This window comes from Puma concolor, chromosome D2, assembly GCF_028749965.1.
Source record: "Puma concolor isolate L17-30 chromosome D2, mPumCon1.1.hap2, whole genome shotgun sequence".
Lineage (NCBI taxonomy): Eukaryota > Metazoa > Chordata > Mammalia > Carnivora > Felidae > Puma > Puma concolor.
In genome coordinates, this window is record NC_141677.1 from 70,359,278 (window position 1) to 70,383,178 (window position 23,901).

Below are 23,901 nucleotides of genomic sequence, written 5' to 3' on the forward strand. Positions count from 1 at the left end.
GAATCCCAAGCAGGCTCTGCACTGTCAGCATGGAGCCTGACACGGGGCTCGATCCCACAAACCATGAGATCATGACCCGAGCTGTAATCAACTTAACCAACTAAGCCACCCCGGTGCCCCTCAAAGTACCTAAACCTCGAACAGGAGTGTTTAAAACTCTAAATACCTCCACATCTACCACATTTCCCGGAACTATGATTTACTGAAGGGAAATTACAACATTATACCATGTTCTGGGCCCACAGAACCTCACTAGAGATCACTATTATAACAGAAACTAGCCTAAGATGGCTCCACCTTCCAAACAGGCCAGTGGAACTTTGTTACTGAATGACTGAGAGACACCTTTAGGGAAATACCAAGACCCAAATTATACGCCTGTTGTGGTGCTTCTATGGGGCATCACACTTGCGTGTTTCTGGACTTGTTCCCAGCTGCAGTCCACGAGAATTGTGCCTCCTGCTCTCCTGGTGCAGGCAGATTCACCATCACAGTAAAAGAAAGGTGTAGTGGGAGAAGAGGGTAGTAGGCCTGAAGTCAGAAAATTTGGGCTCAAATCCTAATTCCTACACTAATTTCATAACTTGGGGGAAATTGCTTCCACCCCCATGCCACAAGTTCCGCACTGCTAAGATGAAATGTGCCGCGTGCACTGGACTGAGGGTACATGATCAACCTTCCAGGTCAGAGGGAGGGAGGGAGAGGACAGAAGTGTATCTGAGAGTTACTATGGCCCCTAACCCAGTACTCTGAGTTCGTAGAAAATTATCATCATATAAGTCAAATAAGTATCTATGGAATATTCCGAAATAAACACACCGCTTGTGAACATTCTGAGATAACGAATTCATGAATACTCCACTCACAGTGTTATCTCCAGTGTTTGAAAAACAACGTACCAAGTACCATATTTATTGCCATTAAAAAGAATATTTGTCAAGAGTTTTTTAAAAACATAAATATGTGTGTTACAACTGGAAAACAGCACTATATAAACCTGTAAAAAATACTTTTAAAGACCAGATGGCAACATCCCTGGTTATCTGGGCAGTGGGTTTTATCTTTATCTCCCAACTTCCCAACATTACGCACGTATTATTTTGAGCACACGGAACTTAAGCAGGAGAGAGACACAGACGGGAGCTTAAGAAAGGAGACTCCGCCCTCGTGTGAAGCAGGAGGGCAGGAGCGAGGCTGGGCGAGGAAGCCCCCACGGTGGCGCCACCAGGAGGGGGTGAGAGTCTGGCCTGACTCGCGGTGAGGCTCGGGGAAGGGCAGGGACAGCCCACCTGGGCTGTGCACTAAGGGACCACAGCACTGCCTGCCACAGGACGGCCAAGCAGATTCTACAACATGACACACGTTGCCACTTGGGGCTTAGAGGAGGCTGATTCTGTACCCCCACTCTCTCTACCCCGGCTCACTCCCACTTGAATTATTTGTGCACAACTATGCCACCAGGAGCAGCACAAGCTCGTACAGAACTGCTAATTATTCAGTTTGTATTCCCCACAGCGAAAACAAAGCTTTACACATACATAATGGCCCCTCGATATCTGCTGGGTGAAAATAAGCATGGGGTCAGCAGGCAAAGGGACACGCGACTGTAAAACTAGATGCCATACTGCTAGTTAGTTCAAACAAACAAGTTCGTGAGCAAAAGAGGCAACAGATCATCCTGACGGTACTACTTTTTAGAAAGCAGAAGACCTACCACATGAGCACCTAATTACCAGGCACTGTGCGTGAGGTTTTCCTCAATTCGTTCAGATGCCCACAGCATCCCCTTTCTAATAACTTGCCATCACCACCCCTGTAGCGGGTGATGCCACCAGAGGTACAGCCTGACTACAGCGGTCTCCAAAACCAGTGTGGTCTGCCCTGCATGTGCTGAGTCTGCAGGGCAGGATTATAAAGAGTCTGGTGTTGGACTTACTGAAGAGGATGTGCTCGGCCAGATTGGCAATTAATCTTCTTCGGAAGGATTCACCTGTTGCATTTCTGGGCTCGGTAACAGATGTGTCTGCACCTTCATCAGCAGCATCACTGGGTCTGAAAAGATTTTTTTTTTTAATTAGACTCTACAACCACACTCTTTTATAAGCAAACTATCTAGAACTAAGGCGTAAATGTATCAGACACTTCCAACCACTACACCGTCTACATTTAAACCACCAACAGATTATTTCTATGCATTGTCTTCCTCCATAATATACTTTATTGGGTTTAACACACTCTCCTGACCAAAAGACTTTTACTGAGTTAGGACTAGTCTATTGGTACATCACCCCCAAAACCCACTGGCTGGTCAAAAAAACTGCATAAAGCAAGGTATCTCATTTTATTATCATTTTTTTTTTTTTTTTTTTTTTTTTTTGAGAGAGAGAAAGAGCACAAGTTGGGGAGGGGGAGGAAGAATTCCAAGCAGGCTCCGTACTGAGCACAGAGCCTCATGCGGGCTTCATCCCATGATCATGTGAGATCATGACCTGGGCCAAAATCAAGAGTCAGACGCTTAACTGACTGGGCCACCCAGGTGCACTGATACCTCATTTTATTTTTGATTTTTTTTTAATCTTTTAAAAATGTTTATTTATTTTGATAGAGAGCGAGAGAGCGTGTGCACACAAGTGGGGGAGGTAGGGAGAGAGAGAGAGAATCTCAAGCAGGCTGCATGCTATCAGAGCAGATCCCAACGCGGGGCTCAATCTCACAGACCATGAGATCGTGACCCAAGCCGAAATCAAGAGTCTGCTGCTTAACCGACTAAGCCACCTAGGTGCCCCCCGATACCTCATTTTGAAACATTTCTAAAATTTCAACACTTGAACACATTAAGGGAAGGGCTTAATATTTAATTTCTCTAAGTTACAATTCAATTTGAGTTCTGGAAAACTGACATAGGAAAACTCTTTCATACTCTGCACTAACAATATACATAACCTAAGCTACTACCAAAAGGAATTCAGTTCCCACATTCAAAAGCATAAATCAAATAAGAACTCTTACCCGATTCATACACTCAAAAAGATTTTATAAGGCAAATAATCAGAAACCTCCAGACTAATATGAAAACCCATCACTTCACTATCCTTTATCAAACCAAGAGAAAAGTTCCTCAAAGTGAGGAAGTGAAAACGAGAACATGCACATTCTTCAGAAAAGTAACCTATTTTTCTATGCCGTGGAGGGAACAATAGATACTTGTTGGTTTCGTTAGTATACAACATTTCCACAAATCTTACCTTGGAGGAAGGATGGCTGGTAGCAATGCCTGCTCCAGGGAGAGTGGAGCAGATGCGGGTTTCTGACTCTGGCTTTCTAAATATTCCTGGAGCCGTGGGGGAATACAACACAATCATTAACTCTCATTGTCTTGCTTACATAAACATACATAAAATACAATTTGCTCTTCAAAAAGTAAAAAGGGAATAGTTTATAAAATGAGCCACGCTACAGGGCAGAAGTACCACACTCAAGGACCTTCAGAAGCGCGGACTCACCCCAGAATGCTGGCAAGTGCAAAACCGAAAGACTGATGATAGAAAGGATGGGACAGTGATGCTTAAGCTCAATTATTTAAAAGTTAAAGGAATGAGAAAGAATGAAATATGGCCTTTTGTAGCAACGTGGATGGAACTGGAGAGTGTCATGCTAAGTGAAATAAGTCATACAGAGAAAGACAGATAGATACCATATGTGTTCACTCTTATGTGGATCCTGAGAAACTTAACAGAAGACCATGGGGGAGGGGAAAAGAAAAAAAAAAAAAAAAAAAAAAAAAGAGGGAGAGAGCCAAACCATAAGAGACTCTTAAAAACTGAGAACAAACTGAGGGTTGATGGGGGGGGTGGGGGAGGGGTGGGTGATGGGCATGGAGAAGGGTACCTGTTGGGATGAGCACTGGGCGTTGTATGGAAACCAATTTGACAATAAATTTCATATTAAAAAAATAAAAATAAATAAAAGTTAAAGGAAAACTCATAACTTTTCTCACATCTACACGAAATTATTTGACATTCCCAATTATTACTATTAGTGATAATCAACACAACCATGCTTTTTAAAGGAAATCTGACAACCTGAGGGTTACGTAATAGTCAAAAGAACCTCCATCCAAAAGCAAATCCTAACAATACAGGGAAGATGTGCAATGGTTTTGAAAAAGACAAAATGGTAAGAAATGGCAAGGCTCCTAGAAGGTGAAAGCGTGTAAGGCCAGGAAGCGTCCAGCCCGGCAGTTAGAGTCTTTAAAGTAAAGGTATGAAAAAGGAAAAAGCAGGACTTCTGCTCCTCACCCCTGGGCTCCCAATTTCCATACTCATCCTTCTCCTTCTTTACCAACTTGAAAATCTTAGGAATTTAAAACTGCCAGGATCCCAGGGACCCACAGCCCCAGGCTCCTCCATAAGAACAGCACTATCCCTTTGAATGTGTGGGTGTGAGATTCCACTCAGTAGAACAGAACATCATCCTGGACTGTCAACTGTACCCTACTTTAGGGGCTAGGTTTTGAAATTTTTCCATAAAGGCGATTTTAGAACATAATATAAAATAGCAACATATATTATGAAGCAACCTGCAAAATTCCCGCGAACTAAAAAAAATAATAAATACGGACCCCGCTATTTCCCAAAGACAGACATTTAGTATCATGCCACAGGCATACTTTGGTGGGATAATTTAGGAAATGCCATTCTTGACATAGTCCTCATTTTACAAGAGAAGAAACTGAGGTCACACAGAGGAGGCAACAGAGGCAGGGGCAGAGGCCACATCTTCTGACTCGGAGCTACGCCAAGGCTTTAACAGAGCCTCATTCCAACACTCACCTTTAAGGAAAATGGTTGTGCAAAATCCACTCTGACACATCCGTAGTTTTTTCGTAACATTCTGATAACGCCTCTAGCTACGCTCCAAAGGCTCTCGTTCTTCTTAGGTTTTCCCTAAATTCCAATTTTCAAAAGAATAGTGTGGATAAGAGATAAAGCTAACAGGTATTCTGCTATACAAAAACTACCAGTTATTTTTATGGAAACTGGAGGTTTGTATTGAAAAGGACAACACTGAATAAAGAGGGAAAGTACGTATTCATTGACTGAGACCTGTCAGAAAATGGTCAGCATGCAAGATGCTATAAGATGTAATCCTTTCATTAGGGGAGGCAGTTTGGTCAACGAAAAACAGAACACTTAACGCTAATTCATTTAGTACACTTCACACCATTCACAAAAACACCACTACAAACTATGGTGCTGGCACAAAAATAAAAACATAGATCAATGGAACAGAGTACAAAGTCCAGAAATAAACCCACAATTATATGGTCAATTAATCTTTGACAAAGGAGGAAAGAATATGCAATAGGAAAAAGACAGCCTCTTCAACAAACGGCGTTGGGAAAACTGGACAGCAGCAAGCAAAGAATGAAAAACGGACCACATTCTTTCACCACACACAAAAATAAACTTGAAATTGATTAAAGACCTAAATGTGAGACCTGAAACCATAAAAATCCCTGAAGAGAGCACAAGTAGTAATTTCTCTGACATCAGCCATAGCAACATTTTTCTAGATAGGTCTCCTGAGGCGAGGACAAAAAAGCAAAAATAAACTATTGGGACTACATCAAAATAAAAAGTTTTTGCATAACAAAAGAAACATTTAACAAAACTAAAAGACGTCCTACTGAATGGGAGAAGATATTTGCGAACAAAATATGTGAAAAAGGTTAGTGTTAAAATATACAAAGAAGTGATACAACTTAACACCAGAAAAAACAAATAATCCAATTAAAAAATGGGCAGAAGACATGAACAGAGAAGTCTCCAAAGAAGACTTACAGATGGCCAATACATGAAAAAATGCTGAACATCACTCATCATCAGGGAAATGCAAATCAAAACTACAATGAGATATCACCTCACATCTGTCAGAATGGCTAAAATCAAAAACACAAGAAATAACAAGTGTTGGCAACGATGTGGAGAAAAAGAATCCCTCTCGTGCACTGCTGGTGGGAATGCAAACTGGTGCAGCCACTGTGGCAAACGGTATGGAGGTTCCTCAAAAAGTCAAAAACAGAACTACCCTATGATCCAGGAATCGCACTACTGGGTATTTACCCAAAAATCAAAAAAAAAAAAAAAAAAAAAGGCTTTAAAGGGATACACGCACCCCTATTTTATTGCAGTATTTACAACAGCGAAATTATGGAAGGAGCCCAAGTGTCCATTGACAGATGAATGGATACAGATGTGGTGCATACATACACAATGGAATATTACTCGGCCACAAAAAGTATGAAATCTTGCCATTTGCGGCGACAGAGAGAGAACTAGAGAGTATAATGCTGAGCAAAATAAACCCACTCAGAGAAACACAAATACCATATGATTTCACTTATATGTGGAATTCAAGAAACAAAACAAATAGCAAAGGAAAAGAGAGAGAAACCAAGAAACAGACTCAAAACTATAGAGAACAAACAGATGGATACCAGAGGGGGTAACCTGGTAACCTGGGGGTGTAGGAAACAGGTGAAGGGGGTGAAGACTGCACTTGCAATGAGCACTGAGTAATGTAGAGAATTGTTGAGTCACTATCTTGTACACCTGAAACTAACATAACACTGTGTAGCTGTACTGGAACTAAAATTTAAAGCTTAAAAAAGAAAAAAAAAATACCACTGCAAATCAACGAAAGATAAAACTGGTGCAACAGGAAGGAGAACGGTTTGCAGTTCTGAGAAAAATAAGATGTCAAAGAAGCCACTTAATATGAAATCTGATGATGACCAGCGTCCAAATATCTAACATTAGGCAACTGAACACCAAATCCAGCCCCACGGTGGCCTTTAACCCTATTATTCATTTAGTAACATTTCCTGAACATTAATTTACATAAGGCACAATGACAGGCATATAAGGGACACAGGACTCTGATATGGCCTCATGAGACAGGGTGAGTGGTGCACACCTTCAAGACAGACAAATATACACAAGGAGGGGTCTCCTAAGAGAAACTCAGGTAACAGTTCAGCTCATCACTTCATTCGTAAAGCCTCTAATTATCTAGCGTCCTTCAGCTTCTGGCATGCTTCCACACTAAACAAGAGCAAAACAAAATCTCTCTGGAACTCTCACAATGCAGGTAGGAATGGGAAGTTGGTAAGAGCACTCCCGAAAACTCAGTATCTACTAAAGCTGAACATATGTATACTTTATGACCCAACCATTTCCACTCCTAGGTACATACCTAACAAAATGCATACCTGTGTTCATCAAGAGAAATATACAAGATTGACCATAGTCAAAAAACTAGAAACCAAACTGTTTTCAACTGAATAAACCATAGTACACGCATACACTGGAATACTACATGACTATGAGAATGAACACACTCTAACTATATGCAGCATGGATGAATCCCACCAACACCTACTTGAGCAAGGAAAACCAGAAGACCACACACTACACAATTTCATTTAGGTAAGAGTCCAAAAATAGGCAAAACCAATCTATTCTGTAAGAAGTCAAGATAAACAGTTACCCTTGAGGGGACAGTGAAGAAAGGGGCACAAGGGGGGCTCCTAGGGGCTAATAATATTGTCCCTTGCTGTGCGTGATTCCTCGGGCATGTTCACTTTGGGATAGGATAATTCAAGCTACAGGCTTATGATCCGTGCATTCTTCTGCAACTTACTATACTCACTTCAATAAAAGTTTACTAAGAAGTTACTGCCACCTACCAAGTTAATTTATTCTAAATTGCTTTATCAACATGATCTCAGCATTTCGTCAGGCTGAACTTACAATTTATACACAAACTACAACCCCGGGGAAAACGACATATATATAACCCTCCAGGCAGAGATGGCAACATGGGGCCAAGTGTTCTCCCATTTCCCGATCCCAATCCCACGATCGAGGCCAGCACTGAAGAATCTAGCCACACCACTCCCTCCGAGAGCAGGGAAGCGCCACATTAGCACTACCCATCAGGCGGGCACAAAAGATGAAAACTACTCACCATGCCCATTCTACATGTATCCTGTTTTAAACAGTACCAGAAACCCTCCTAATTCCAAAAGCACTTCTCTAAAAGCAAAAGACTTGAAAGTGAAGAAGACTTTTGGGTGGGCAATCCTCTTACCAGTTGTTCGCCATTGTAGTGACCTTCAATGATGCGATCATAGGAGATTCCAACAGGTATGATCAAGATGTCTGGGATGGTATTGGTAGACAGCGTATCAACCACAACTGACAAAAGTCCTGCCCGAGCACAGGAGGTTTTCCCACTCCTAGAGCGTGTGCCTTCCAGAAAAATCTCTAAGAATTGCTGCTGTCGAAGTAGTTCAACTATATGCTGGAACAGAAGGAGAATGTAAACATGAAATCAAGCCCGCTCCACTTAGAACAAGCTCAGCCAAGTTAAATCTTCCAACAAATGAAAACCTAGAACTTCACTACTGACAAAGTGTTTTATACTCATGTAAATAATAGCAAGTCAGCTCCTCCAAGCTCTATTTTGGTGATTACAAAAATAATCATCAAACCCATACCCAAACAATACCACTCAAATAATTACACAGACAACATTCTTTTTTTTTTTTTTTTTTAAATCTCAATCAAGTCACTTTTTCTTCTACTGTGGAATAACGACTATAACTGCTTTAAGGACACTGAGACAGCATACATACCCCGTGGAGCAAAGCTCTATAGAGAATATCCTTCCTCCCATCTGGTGTTTCATCTAGCCTTCGTCGGATGAAAAAGCCCCCAAGCTTATGGATCAAGGTACTAGATATTGAAGAATGCGTTAGTTATATAGAAAAATATACGAATACTTAAATTCCAACTTACTTCACAACATACACCATATGAATATAAACCATGTGTCGTTTGAGCTGCTGATATTTTTCCACTTTCCATATTACTGATGTTTCAGTCGCTTACATCATTCATCAGCCTTCAGAACATCACTTTGTGTACTGAAGCCCTATTAATGTCTGTTCACAACCAAAAGAAGTCTGTACGATATCCCTGCAAAGGTGGTGTTACAGATTTTAAGAGGATTATGAAATACTGCTAAATTTTAAAACCCTGTCAAGGGTCTCAGGGCACCAACCATTAGACATCCTGAAATGTGGTTCTGGCACATGAACTACAAAATGAATATGAGGTTACAAAAGCTCCTATGGGGACATTTTTTCAAGAAAGTACTGCTTAGAGAGTATCTCTGTGAGTCCATGATAATTTTATCAAACCCAAACCAAGCATAACCAATTTTCCAAAACGTGAAACAAGAATGTGCTTCATGTACACTTACACAGGGATAAAGCGATTCTTTTCTCAATCCCTTGTTTCTTTCTACAACATTGATGGATTTTTATATTACGATGAAATTTTATAATATGCAAGTCAACCTTTCCAAACACAGAGCCTCTTCCTAATTCTTCTCTAATAGAGTGATATTAAAATAGCAATATCAACACATATTTCCAGTATCTTCTGTAGTCAGGACAAGGAGGCAACAGTAAGATGTCCCCAGAGCTAAATATCACTCTCTGAGAACAAGACTGCAGAGAAGTTCATAGAGAATGTGAGATGAGCCACCCACGGAACAACCCGCCCCAGAAAGTGACTTGTAAATGTATAGGTTGGCATGTAACAAAAGAAAGCTGCGAATCAACAGGTAAGGTCACTGACTGGCTGTCACGTATGAAGGAAAGACGAGCTAAGCAACGACTGGTATAGAGTTCATGAAAAGAAAAGCTGGATTATGCGAAATTATCAATTTTTAACATGCATTTCCATGGGATCCTTCCAGGAGCACTTCCAAGCTGAGAACCTGGAGGGAATGATTACAGGAGTTATTCTCATTGTAGGAAAGGCAAACTGTACAGGGCAGGGCCTCCTAGAGCCCGAAGGGAACACTCCTCTTGGCTCTAAATCTATGCCTGCCAACAACTTTCTGATGACACTCTTCCCCTCCAGTGGGCTTCATGCCCAGTGCGAAGCCCAACATGGGGCTTGAACTCACAACCCTAAGATCAAGACCTGAGCTGAGATCAAGAGTTGGACGCTTAACTGACTGAGCTGCCCAGACACCCCAACTTTCTGATGACTTTCTAATGCAACTTCCCAGGTTCCTCAATACTGGGAAGAGGTGCGCAGAAGAGTAAACAGATGTTCTAGTCCCTAGAGAAGCATGTCTGCCCCGTACGGGTATATCACATTGTATTAGAGCTATTTGTCTACATTCCCCAGTAGATTATGAGCAATTTGAAGGAAAGGACACAGCACTTCTTCACTCTTGTCTAAAGTATAGCTGAGTAAGAATCAGCTGACTGAATGAATGAATGGCTCCGCTCAACCATTCACATGAGTCTGGTTAGCCACAGAACTCTGAGCCCAGCAATTAGGAAGGAGCTCCTTGGACTGTGAGGCTGAGGAAAGGGAGAGGACTGCCACTTTGTGAGACCCTGTGTGCACAACCCACAAGCCCACTTCCCTTCCTGTTACTGTAAGTCCATCCTCCTCATACTCCCTACTGCTTGCTCAGAGCTGACCTCAGGGATGCTCTATGCTTTGACATTTGAGCCATCAATATCCCAAACCAACTAAACCTACTCCTTGTTCATTCCCCATTGGTGCTCAGCTCCACTATGTACCTAGTACCCTGGCGGTAAAGATCAAGGAGTGTCCCTCCCTCATCAACCCCTCTCCCACTCTGGACTAGCATTTGGTCTTATAAATTCACCTTACTAAATACTTTTCAAATCTATGCCCTCCTCATCAAGAGCACCACTACAAATTTTAATCTAAGCCTTCGTTATCTTTTGCCTGAACTCTTACAATACAGTCAGAATGGTTCTAACTCCCTCTAATCGAGAGTGACTTTTCAAAATGCAAATCTGACCACTTCTCAACTACAGGATACACTCTAAACTCTCGGCTTAAAAATTGTTCTGACCCAGCTCTCACTCCCTACGCAATGGCCACCTCTGGCCTCTGACCCTTCCCACCATATCCTGCACTCTAACCCTAACCCTATTGAACTGTCTGCCGCTTCCTAACCGTACCACACACTTGAAACTTTCTGCATCTTCACATGCTATTTCCTCTGAACGGAACCCACCGCATCCTCTGAAAACTTCTAAAATACACCTTTTGCGTCATGCTGAAATCATTACATGTTTCTAGTGTTACTAAATTACGAGGTCAAAGTTAACAGGTGTGGTTCTTCTCACCTACTTTGTACCAACACCACCGTCCACCCCCACCCCCATCTTCCCTACTGCCAACCCTGATACAGTAATTTGCTATGTGGTCTAATTGCCTTTCAGCCATTTGATAAATATTGCCCATGAAGTTGAGGTATTCACAGTTCACCAAGCATTCCATACAGAACACAGGAAGAACGGTGATAGTCTTATAGCTTTTTTGTACTTTTCAACTTTTCCACAATAAATTTTTATAATGAAAGTAAAGCAGCTCATGTCATCTTTACAGTAACGTGGTTCAAACCATAAAAGGAAAAAAAGAAAAATGTAAAATACAATCTTTTCCATACCTTACATTTCAAAACAAGCTGATCTTACCTGAAGATGGGAATGTTGAGATTGTTGCCGGAAGCGATGTATGGCGCCTTGATGTTATGGCAGAAGAGAATGAACGTGAGCAGCAGATAATCAATGTGTGATCTGTGAACTGGTAGAAACAGAAGTGGCAAATTCATCTAGTAAAAGAAAAAAATGCCAAAGTTCAAACTCAAACGCGAACTTGGATCACACTCTGCAACTTCATATTTGGTCAGAATCACTCAAACACAGGCTGATCAATGACTCGTTCTTGAAAAACATTTTCCGGTAACATGAACGTCTTGCATTGTAATACCTCCGCAGCTGAAAACCACCAGAGCCACAATAAAAAGGAGCTGGGGAAGGAGAAGCACAATGGAGAGTTCAAGTGGACTCTCTCTGTCTTCTGAGAGGCAGCCCTGATTATGTTTAAAAAAAAAAAAAAAAGAAAAAAGGCAAAGGGTTGAGGGGCAAGCCTGGTTTGGCTTGAAATCACAGGCGATCATTTACCAGCCATGACTGGGAAATCTTAATCTGTCTGTGCTTTATATTTCCTCATTTATAAATAGGGATTATTCCACCTGCTCTTTGAGTTGTTGCAAAGCAACCCACCCAAGGAATCCTGCACAGCTGGCAGGTCCCCCCCTTCACCCACCTCTCAGCCCCTCACCAAATGCCACTGTGGTACATCTCTCAGGGGGGGCATCTGCTGAATGGGCAGGAATGCACACAGCACACAAAAGAACATTTCCATACAGAAGAGCTCTAACATCATCCACAAACATGGGGAAAATGGAATGACAGATCACAGAAACTCTTGCCTCAGTTGCAGCTTTAACCATCTCAAGTTGGCCTTTGTGAATTTGAATATTCCAAAAGAAGCTGTTGAACAGTTTGAGCAACACCCATCCCGTCAGTCTAAGGGGGAGGGGGGAGAGAAGAAAAGGAATTTAAATGCATATACATACATTTATATAGACGTTGACTTTTATCTATTCAAGTTTCTGAACCTACAACCTAAAAGTGCTTTCAAGTGACTTAGTGTCTGTATCTGCATCTGAACTTTTACATAGACTCATAGATACAGATTACTTATTACAGACTAAAATCTTCCATTTTTATTTATTACAGACTAAAATCTTCATTTCACTCAAACAGCAGACTTTACACATCAGAAGCAAATGATCAAATGAACATTTAGGTGAGCAGAATGCCATATAAAACCACTCCCTTTAAGATATGGGTGTGTGAACCCTGGCTCACAAGTCTAGAGAGAGGTCAGCAGTAATTCAGTGGCTGTTATTAGTTAACAAAGATTAAGGAACCTTAAAATCTACCACAGTGCTACTTCCCACATAATTTGAATACAAATATAAAAATAAAAAGGAGTTAGTTTTCCCATCAGATTATGTCCAATTTCTTTTGGACCAAAACCACTGTGCTAGGAAAGCCCAATGATTCAGTCCCTGTTTGCTCAAAACAGCTCTCATTGAAAGCTTTTTGCTTTGCCTTTTAATACCTGATCATCGTTGGTGAGACAGTGGCAACCATTTCTTGAAGGATCCTTTTGGCTTTCTTTTTCACTTTATTGATGGCTTTTGACTGCTGCTGGGCAGAACCATCAGGATTTAATTCAGCAGCCACTTCTGCAATTGCCTCCTGTACTCTGAATTGAAAGCAGAAAGACAATGTAACTGTTTCTATGTGACATCCTGCATTCAGTATTTTCTAAATCATAGATATAAATCACAAATAAGCTCAAGTTAGATGTGTTTTGTTTGGCTGCCTACTGAATATTAGGAATATTATATTCCTGAATCAATGAATCCCTGAGGAATCTGGAAGGCAGATTTAAGAATTTAACTCAGGGGCGCCTGGGTGGCGCAGTCGGTTAAGCGTCCGACTTCAGCCAGGTCACGATCTCGCGGTCCGGGAGTTCGAGCCCCGCGTCAGGCTCTGGGCTGATGGCTCAGAGCCTGGAGCCTGTTTCCGATTCTGTGTCTCCCTCTCTCTCTGCCCTTTCCCCGTTCATGCTCTGTCTCTCTCTGTCCCAAAAATAAATAAACGTTGAAAAAAAAAAAATTTTTTTTTAAAAATTAAAAAAAAAAAAAAAAAAAGAATTTAACTCAAATTCAATGGGTAACAACGACATCAATTGAAACGTTCCAGATATGCTGTGAGGGACACAAAGTTGCACTCTAACAGAGGGGAGAGAAAGAAAGGTTATCCCTTTAGGCATATAGTTCAGAGGTATCCAAAGCTCACTGCCAAAGTAACATGAGATTTTTCTTTTGAAGATCTAATTTATTACTCATTTATACTGTGACTTTATTAGAACTATATGTAAAACTCTCTAGGAGGGATCAAAGAGGGGCATAGATATTTACAAGCGTTTTCCATTTTAAACCAGTAATGTAAGAAAGGCGCTGCTCAAGATTAAAACAACACACAACAATAAACAGTGAAGTTAAGAGAGAAGATTTAATCCAGTTTGGTAAATCTTCCACGTGACTTGGGGAAGAACATACGAGATTAAACCTCCTTAAATCACTTTTAATATTCTAGTTACTAGACAAAACACCTGGGTGGGATAAAACATACTTGGAGGTTTTTACCTAGAAAATAGAATATATAGTAACCCAAAGGAGTTTCAAATTAATTCCTTTTTCTCCCACTGTTGCTACTGATTTTAGACCAGCACGGAGCAAAGCTCCACATAGCCCCATAACTCGTCAATACAAAAGACCAATTCCACAGGACACTGATGCCTTTAATACCTTTATTTCAATCTGGCCAGGAATGTTTTTACAAGTAATTGACAAGATAATTAAATCTCCATTATCAACTATTTACTCATTCATTCAATAAATACTTACTGAGTACCTACCATGGGCCACCACAGGTTCAGGTCTAGCCACACTACAGGATCTGCATTTCTTTTATTTTTTTTAAATTTTTTTAATGTTTATTTATTTTTGAGACAGGGAGAAACAGAGCATGAACGGGGGAGGGTCAGAGAGAGGGAGAAACAGAATCTGAAGCAGGCTCCAGGCTCTGAGCTGTCAGCACAGAGCCCGATGCAGGGCTCGAACTCACAAACCGTGAGATCATGACCTGAGCCGAAGTCAGACGCTTAACCCTCTGAGCCACCCAGGCGCCCCCAGATCTACATTTCTAAGCAGTCTTTTCAAACCACTGTAGTCTCTGGCTCCCCAAATCAAGGTAGATGTCCACCACAGGCCACACCAATGAGGCAGAGTAGAGACTGATCTTCATGCAAACTCCCATATTCTAATGCCTAAACTTGAGAATGACTTCTTTCCCTGTTCGATCTGATTTCAAGCCAGTCTCTGCTATTTTCTAAGCAAGTTCCTCTGAGAGCAAGGACAGAACCTTATTCTCTTAAAATTTCTAGTAATGATTTTCTAGTACAAGAATTTGTGCCTACATCCTCAAAAATTATTTGACAGAAATATCAAACATGCTTCTCTTTTGGTTATAAAATAGGAAACACAAGGGGCACCTGGGTGGCTCAGTCGGTTAAGCACCTGACTTCGGCTCAGGTCATGGTCTCATGGTTCATGAGTTTGAGCCCAGCATCGGGCTCTGTGCAGACAGCTCCGAGCCTGGAGCCTGCTTCCGATTCTGGGTCTCCGTCTCTCTCTGCCCCACCCCCACGTGCACTCTGTGTCTCTCTCTCTCTCTCTCTCAAAAATAAATAAACATTAAAAAAATTTTTTATGAAGTAGCAAGTTTAAAAAACAAGTAACAAATAAAACAGGAAAACACAAGGTCCCAAACATTTATATTACAGAAAACAGAGAACTGGAAATATGTGCATCTCTGAATTCCAACTCTCCTTTCATATATTAGAAACCCATTCATTCAATCGTTAATGCATAAAACAAGACTGCTGTTCCCACATGGCACTGCTCACCAAAACCATCTCTTCTCCTGCCTTTCCTTGCTTTCCTTTGGAGTTTAATATCTGACATTTGGAAATGGAAACCCCTCCTGAGACAGAGTCCCAGAGTCCCAAGGTTAATAAAGGCAATACTGCCCTGCCCCACCTTCCTTCCCTGTCTCTTCCTTTTACAACAGCGTCCCCACCCTTACCTACTGCTGTTCAGGACATTTTCCGTCACGTTGGCGGCAAACATGCCTGTATGGACATCTCGCTCTTGAACAAAAAGCACATAAGAAAGACGTCTTGCAAGCCATCCTCGATGCCTGCAACGTGAAAGGGAAAAAAAAAAAAAAAAAAAAAGACTTAGGAACACCTAAAATGAACTGCTTAAATTATACAGCTGTTTCCCTGATGTAGAAACAAAGCCTCATTTCATCTATTCCTGCTATCTGGTATTATCCTATAGCAAATTCTCCTTGGCAGTTCAAGATGATCCGTGGCAATTCCACTCACAATTTCTTTCATGTACTCTCAACTAAAATTTAAACTTGGAATTTGAGTACTAAAATGCCTGAATAGTGTACTCTGCAAATAATAAACCAAATCGGCTGTGGGCTATAAAGAGATAATTTGGAAGTCTTTTCCTACCATAAAGGGCTTTTTTGTTATTACAGTAATTCTTCTAAGATAATCGCTAACTCTCAAATTGAGTGGACAAGGCGAATTAGTCAAGGGAAGTCAAGGATAACTAAAGTATGGCCTGAACACCTATATACAGGGCTCATGAGGCCAGAAGTTTTGCCTTTTTCTTCCCCCACATTTGACATTTCTAAGGGATAGGACATATGCACACCAATGTTGGTGGCTATGTGTTATTTATATGGGGGCTTGGGGACAGAGAACTCAGAAAAAGGTTAGAAACCTTCATACGCAATATTTTGAAACCATGTGTAATGATTGTGTAATGCCTCATTATCATTTACCCCTTAAGGACATTCAAATGGCCAGATTTCAGATATAAATTCATGAACTCTGAAAAGCCTTCAGTTGAAGAAATTTGAGGAAGAACTATGGAATCAATCATTCCTTCATCTTTTTTGCTGACATTCTCTTTTTCTTCCTCCTTTCCTAGTTGTCTGCAAATTTGGTCCAATAGGGTAAGTATTTAATTCTAAATTCTTCCTTGAGTGAATACTTTCAGAACTGTTATTAGAATGTACAGTCTCAGGGGTGCCTGGGTGGCTCCGTCGGTTGAGCGTCTGACTTCGGCTCAGGTCATGATCTCGCGGTCTGTGGGTTTGAGCCCTGCTTCGGGCTCTGTGCTGACAGCTCAGAGCCTGGAGCCAGTTTCTGATTCTGTGTCTCCCTCTCTCTCTGACCCTCCCCCGTTCATGTTCTGTCTCTGTCTCAAAAAATAAACGTTAAAAAAAAAATTAAAAAAAAAAAAAAAAAAGAATGCACAAAGTCCCAGTTCTTGATGAAATCCTTTTGTAATGGACTGAAAGCTCTGTGTGTGTGTGTGTGTGTGTGTGTGTGTGTGTGTGTGTGTGTATAAAAACGTCTACCCTTCACTTCATGTAACACACAGAGCAGCCAAACAGCCAGCTCAACCACACAGGCAGTTTATTACACCGAACGGTTTCATATCACCGAGTCATTATCACATTGAATGGTTTCATATCACTGAGTCAATATGGCATATGCTTTTTTTTTTCTTAACTGCCTCCAACTGAGGACAACAAATGAACCCTCTGACTTTATACATAAAATGTCTACTTACATAAACAAGAAGAGGCTCTCTATGAGATCCCTTTTCTTAGGATCTTAATCAAGTCAAAAAGGGGAAAAAAAAAACATCAGTGGCCCAGAATTTCTCCTCTCTCCTTTAAATGTAAGATAGAGACAGAAGGGTAGCATGGGAATGGGAAAAAATATGTCCCTTGATTTTAGTTCTATTAAAAAAAAAAAAAGGCATTTAATATATATGCAAGTATTGTCATTCTCAATTATGATCTCATCACCAAAATATGATTAGTAATTCCAGAAAGCCTTCAAATTTAACTATTTGACTTCTTAGATAAATTTTCACAGAATTTAAAGCATTTCTCATCACCTGAGCCTACTACTGACCTATCCCAGGCATTTACTCTTAGAATTGTAAGGACTGGTAGCATTTTTGGCTGCCATTCTCTCCCGCCTCACAGACTTTCACACAATCTTCCCTCCCCCCTCCCTTATCCCCTAGCCTAGATTCACTAAAACAAAGCCTCTTTTCTCTCACTCAGATGCCCAACAGCCCATCCCCATGTGTCTGAAGTCTGGAAGAATTCTAAAAAACGTCTTAAGCTAATAATAAATTAAAGAGCATTTGCTCAATATAGGAAAATATCTTCTAAAACTCCATAGATCAGGCTGATTTCAATTTTTAAGTATAAAATAATAATAATTTGTAAGCCATTCAACCCTACCCTTTCCTCAGATAAATCTTTACCATGTTTTGTCACACTTCAGATATAAAATCAGTATACAGGGGCCCCTGGGTGGCTCGGTTGGTTGAGCATCCAACTCTCGATTTCAGCTTAGGTCATGGTCTCACGGTCCATGGGATCAAGCCCCTCGTCAGGCTTTGCCCTGGCAGCACACAGCCTGCTTGGGATTGATTCTCTCTCCCTCTCTCTGCCCCTCCCCCACTCACTCTCTCTCAAAATAAATGAATAAGCTTTAAAAATATATATATATACTGGGACGCCTGGGTGGCTTAGTTAAGCATTCGACTTCAGCTCAGGTCATGATCTCATAGTTCATGAGTTCAAGCCCCGTGTCGGACTCTGTGCTGACAGCTCAAAGCCTGGAGCCTGCTTTGGATTCTGTCTCCCTCTCTCTCTGCCCACCACCCCCCCCCCCCACACACACACACCCTGCTCATACTCAGTCTCTTTCTCTCTCTTTCAAAAATAAATAAAACATTAAAAAAAAATTTTTTTTAAGAAAAATATATATACAAATGGGGCGCCTGGGTGGCTCAGTTGGTTGAGCGTCTGACTTTGGCTCAGGTCATGATCTCGTGGTTTGTGAGTTTGAGCCCCACATTGGGCTCTGTGCTGACAGCTCAGAGCCTAGAGCCTGCTTCGGCTTCTGTGTCTCCCTCTCCGTCTGCCCCTTCCCTGCTGGCACTCTGTCTTTCCATGTCTCTCAAAAAATGAAATAAAACATCAAAAAATTAAAATGTACACACACACACACAACAAAAAGAGAAAGCTATAGGTGATATCTACACCCTCATGAAATAGTTACCATATAATTACATAGCAGTAATAGTAACAGATCTCTCAGGTGGCTGTACTGCTTCCAATTTTTAGATAAAGCCTCTTGTGTCACAAGCTCAATTCTATTAACTCAAAAACATGAAGAGATTCATCTTAAGGTATAGGCACTGATTATTACAGTTCTTCTTTTGAGATGTATTAGAAACATAAGAAATTTCTTTTTACCTTGTGTGAGTTTCATTGATATAAATAACATTCCGCAAACCCAAAGATGGGATACTGGAGTTGAAAAATTTATCCTACATGAAACGAAATACACACAGACATAAATATACAATTGGATTTCTGGCAAAGAGCTCACATTACCACTTCTTGATAACTTTTATAACTCAAGTATGAAATTTGGCATTGCAAAAATCTAAGTGATGAAGAAAAATTACATTTTATTGAGAAAAGTACTTTTTGGCCTTCAGAGAAGGTCACAAACTTGCAAAGGAAATTGTGCCTCCCTGTCCTGCCTCATTCCCCACCCTCAACCCAAAAGAGTTAAAGCTACAGAGAGCTTAAATCAACGACAGGAACACTGAAGATTTCAGTGTTTCCCACATGTAAAAATACCGTGCTAAGTACCATAGTTATCTTTAGATTACTAAATCTGGCAATAATGCTGACACAGTAATTATTATCCCCATTTTACAGACAGAAAAATTGAGACGGACAGGGGTTTTTAATATTCAAATCTACATCTTGCTCTAAATGTTTACTTCATTAGAAAACGTATGGCTGAAGGGGACTCTCTTTACAGGAAACCTTAAGGGATAATTCAGAGAGAGTTCTGCTCAAAAGAGAAAGTCTATAGCTTTATCAGTGTGGACAAAAAGGTAAGCTTTCCACAGATAAATGTTGGGAAAGCATAATGTACCTTCAATAAAAGATATAAAAATATTTAAGTGAATCTCTTTAGAGATCAGGAAAACGGTATCAGAGAAAGGGTAGCAAATATCAAAACAAAAATTATAAAAATATTATTTAAAATTATTTTAAATAGGGACACCTGGGTGGCTCAGTTGGTTGAACATCCGACTTTGGATTTCAGCTCGGGTCATGATCTCACCGGTCACGGGATTGAGTCCCATGTCAGGCTCTGCGCTGAAGGTATGGAGCCTGCTTGGGATTTTCTCTCTCCCTCTCTCCTCCTCTCTCTGTCCCTCCCCTACTCACGTTCTCTAGTAAGTATTTTAAAAATCATTTTAAATAAACATGCCATGGAAGAACATCAAAGATCAAGTTCAGCTCCAACAGGAACTGTATTTAAGCAAAAATCAATTATATACTATACTACTGACCTATTCCTACCCCAAACCACTCCTATCACCACCACCAAGTAATTTCCTATATTCTCTTCTGACTTAAGAACACATTAGAGTCAAGGTATTATTTTGATCTTTTAAGCATTTGAAATTAGAATTAGATAAGATGCCAGGTCTAAAAAGAAAGCCACATGATCATCTATTTAAATTTGTATTTCTACTGGCCTATTAACCTGAACTGGCCATACTCCCGGACCGCAAATTATCATGACCGTTCCATTCTACCAACATAGCACTTCTGTTCTAAAAGGAACAATATTTATGATTAAGACATTCTTGAGCAGACCTGAATATTTAACATAAACTGCTTGGGTCCCACACAAATCTTTTCCAAGTTAGTAAATCCCTTTATACCAGACTCAGAATTCTACTTCCTGCCAAGCCAACCCAGAATAGAACATTCACGCAGTACAGCTAGATATTTATGCAGATTACAAGCAATCTCTATAAATGACAGGCACTTAGATGGCAGAATTTCTGTCCTGATAACTGGCCCATCCCAGAGAGAGCTGAACGTCCAGGCATACCTTTTAAAAGGCAACTCTACTGCCGGAGAACACAGCCACATTAGATTCTAAATTCCTGTGCTAACTCATCCCTCTAGCAAACTGCCAACAGAGGCTGACCACTCATTCGAGTGACTTTTCAAATACTACACTGTAATATGGATGATTTTGCATGACTTGTGTCTGTTTCACCAAGATACAAACAACAAGCCCATATACACTCTATTTAAAATATTCATCCTTGGGGCGCCTGGGTGGCACAGTCGGTTAAGCGTCCGACTTCAGCCAGGTCACGATCTCGCGGTCCGTGAGTTCGAGCCCCGCGTCAGGTGCTGGGCTGATGGCTCAGAGCCTGGAGCCTGTTTCCGATTCTGTGTCTCCCTCTCTCTCTGCCCCCTCCCCCATTCATGCTCTGTCTCTCTCTGTCCCAAAAATAAATAAACGTTGAAAAAAAAATTTAAAAAAAAAAATAAAATAAAATAAAATAAAATAAAATAAAATAAAATAAAATAAAATATTCATCCTTGAGGCACCTGGGTGGCCCTCACCTGGGAGGCAACTGGCCCTAGTTAAGTATCTTACACTTGATTTCGGGTCAGGTCATGATCTCATGGTGATTAGATGGAGCTCCATGGGGGGCTCTGACCTGGGTATGGAGCCTGCTTGGGATTCTCTCTCTGCCTTTCCCTCTGCCCCTCCCCCACGTGCTTGCGCTCTCTCTCAAAAAAATAAATTAAATCTTCATCCTAACATTTAGTAACCATCCTTCACTATCATAGTCAACAGACACCCTCCATCCCTACTCACCCTCCCCCAACAGAAACTTACCAAAAGGAGAGTAGGGCAAAGCCATAGTTTTGAAGCTTTAAAACTCTCTCCTGCTACCCCTTGCTCATCTTGCTAGAAGTTGAACATTGAGTTAAAAGTTCAACATGTAGAAGTTACATGAAGGTTCCCACCAACTCTTAGTTATCTAAAAGTAAGATCTACTCTTCCCCTAAAGTCATACTAAACTAAAACAACCAAATTATCACTTAGCATCAACTGTTTAACCAATATTTACTGAATAAATGAATGGAAAGACAAATTGAGTCAACGTCATTACTTGCAATAATTTGGTTTATAAACATGGGCCTAAGTTCTTAAAACAAATTAAGTCCATTAAGACTACCCAGTAATAAGATTCACACAAAGTTGGAATTTCACTCTGTTTATTAAAGGTCAACAAGCAGTAACACTCTTACCCAGCTCTGGGGAGTACAGGAATAACAACATCTTCCAACAAATGGCCTTTTCCGGCTCATTAGGCTTTCTTTCCATTTTAAGGTTGCAGATCTGAAGACAGTAGGTCTGAAACCACACTCACCCTAATAAACGTTAAGGGGAAAAAATGTCTGAATGGCAAGAAAACTATACTTGTCCACTTTCTCTCTAAAACTAAGATATTTCAGAAGAGAAACTTAGTACTTCGATTTCTTTTGGTAGTATAAGTTCCTCAGTGTAATTTTCCTTCATGGTACTCCCCTCCATCATCAACACTTGGAACAAAACTTGGAACATAAGCAAAAATTGAACACTGAAGAATGATAATGGCTAGCAAGGACATCTGCACACTCAGAGGTTGAAAGGCAAGATTAAACAGCCCATGACAGTAGCAGGTAAATAAAATCAGGCTCCTGGATCCATACAGGGAACAGTTAATCTTATTCCTCTTCAACCACAGATGCCCACAAAAGCACTACAAAGTCTTACATAGTAAGCAAGTTGTTACATACAACTTGAAATATTTTAAATTAAAAAACAAGGTAAACTTATGTAACATTCCTTTATCCTGGCTGGAATTTAAATTATAGCTGTCCAGTTAGGGTCAAATTCTGCTCCTGTTTTAAACATTTTGTTCATTGAGTTCATTAGTTGCTCAAATACCAGACAAAACATTCTCAAAAATTAGCAGAAAACCCCCCCCAAAACTCTGATATCATTTTTATATAAAGCAGAGTGTTCAAGAAATATTTTAAACAAGCCATGTTATGTCAAAATGGGGGGGGGGGGGAACACAATACAAGAAAATGCATATCCTTTGAATTGAGATTCATACTAAAATTTATTTCCCATTTAGAAGAAAAAAAAAACCCTTTATTTCCATTACAAAATTCATACTTATTACATTATGGAAAACAGATACAGAAAGTACACCATCCAAAACAACTCCTAGGTTTTTTTTTTCTAGGCAAAGTATTTTGCTTTTTAACATAATCACTGTGCTTAAATATCCTACCCAACTGTCTCTTCCCAATTAACATAAAACCATAAGAATTTTTAAATATGAGGTCTCATAGGCATACCTTCTAACAGCTGGAGGCAGTTTCTTTAGATATTAACCTCTACTCGATATTATGTCGTTTCCAGTTCTCCACCTTCATAAACAACATTAAAATGAACATCTTTGAATGTTTTTAACCCCTATTCAACTTACCCATTCCTCGTTTGCATGCTTACATCGACCAACACTGTACTCTGATGAATTTGGCAGGTAAGAAACATCTATTGTGCCAAGGGTCAGTGCAGATTCATCCATGTCACAAGGGGTAACTCCCAGATCATGTGCTATAAAAAAAAAAAAAAAGATATATACACCATTTAAATTAATAAGCCAGACAGTAGACACCAAAACTCAAAATTCTGACCTTGACGTTATTTTGTTCCATCATACGATGTCAAATGACCTCTGATGGGCTTCCACCATGTTTAGTTGATGTGTAAAAACAGTGTTTGATGTGTTTAAACTCAACAACATCTCCGGTAGACTGTTCTTATTTTTTTTTTTTAAATCAACATCTGCATCTTTAGACTTCTTGAATAAAACAGCCATGAAAGGGCAACGTAAATAATAGCTTATTTCAGGTAGGTGACGAAGAATTATTTTATTTGCATTAATAACTGAATAGTTCCTGGGAGAATGGAGGCCATGTGTTTATTTGATTAAATATAAGTTACATGTATGCACACAAATAGGTAATTTTCCTTAATTATGTGCTGGTAATTTTTGGTCATACATACTATGCAATGGAAGCATGGGTAAAGGCAAGAGCCTTTAGAGAGAGCGCCTCTAAAGTTCCCCACTTAAACTGAATTGAGCTCTCAATTTTCTCGTGATGTCTTAAATGCAATGGCATTTGCACTTTTAATACATCTACAAAGCTTTAAATCAAAACCACACCATCTTGAAATATCGGACTTAAAAGCTTTCACCCTTTTCGATGTCTTT

The 23,901-nt window shown here is 40.3% G+C and overlaps 1 protein-coding gene and 1 long non-coding RNA gene across 7 annotated transcripts in view; both read right to left on the bottom strand.

Moving 5' to 3' along the window:
- Window positions 1-23,901, bottom strand: part of GPAM (glycerol-3-phosphate acyltransferase, mitochondrial) — a 63,386-nt gene that overhangs the window by 11,664 nt on the left and 27,821 nt on the right. For 3 of the 6 annotated variants that reach the window (XM_086680864.1, XM_086680859.1, XM_086680860.1), the window contains exons 2-13: window positions 23,110-23,240; window positions 21,878-22,000; window positions 18,983-19,056; window positions 15,701-15,814; window positions 13,104-13,250; window positions 12,406-12,502; window positions 11,606-11,742; window positions 8,702-8,801; window positions 8,155-8,367; window positions 4,833-4,946; window positions 3,246-3,331; window positions 1,937-2,052 (exon numbers count right to left, since the gene is read on the bottom strand). In XM_086680864.1, the coding sequence (XP_086536990.1) occupies window positions 1,937-2,052; window positions 3,246-3,331; window positions 4,833-4,946; window positions 8,155-8,367; window positions 8,702-8,801; window positions 11,606-11,742; window positions 12,406-12,502; window positions 13,104-13,250; window positions 15,701-15,814; window positions 18,983-19,056; window positions 21,878-22,000; window positions 23,110-23,211 (1,423 nt within the window). In that variant the 5' untranslated portion in view covers window positions 23,212-23,240. Of the gene's footprint in view, window positions 1-1,936; window positions 2,053-3,245; window positions 3,332-4,832; window positions 4,947-8,154; window positions 8,368-8,701; window positions 8,802-11,605; window positions 11,743-12,405; window positions 12,503-13,103; window positions 13,251-15,700; window positions 15,815-18,982; window positions 19,057-21,877; window positions 22,001-23,109; window positions 23,241-23,320; window positions 23,488-23,901 lie in introns of all 6 variants that reach the window. The other 3 variants (XM_086680861.1, XM_086680862.1, XM_086680863.1) reach the window with 2 other exon arrangements.
- LOC147576168 (uncharacterized) lies at window positions 19,793-21,871 on the bottom strand. Its single transcript, XR_015241833.1, has 2 exons — window positions 21,167-21,871; window positions 19,793-20,883 (listed from the first exon to the last, which is right to left on the bottom strand). It is a non-coding gene; the product is annotated as an uncharacterized LOC147576168 (long non-coding RNA).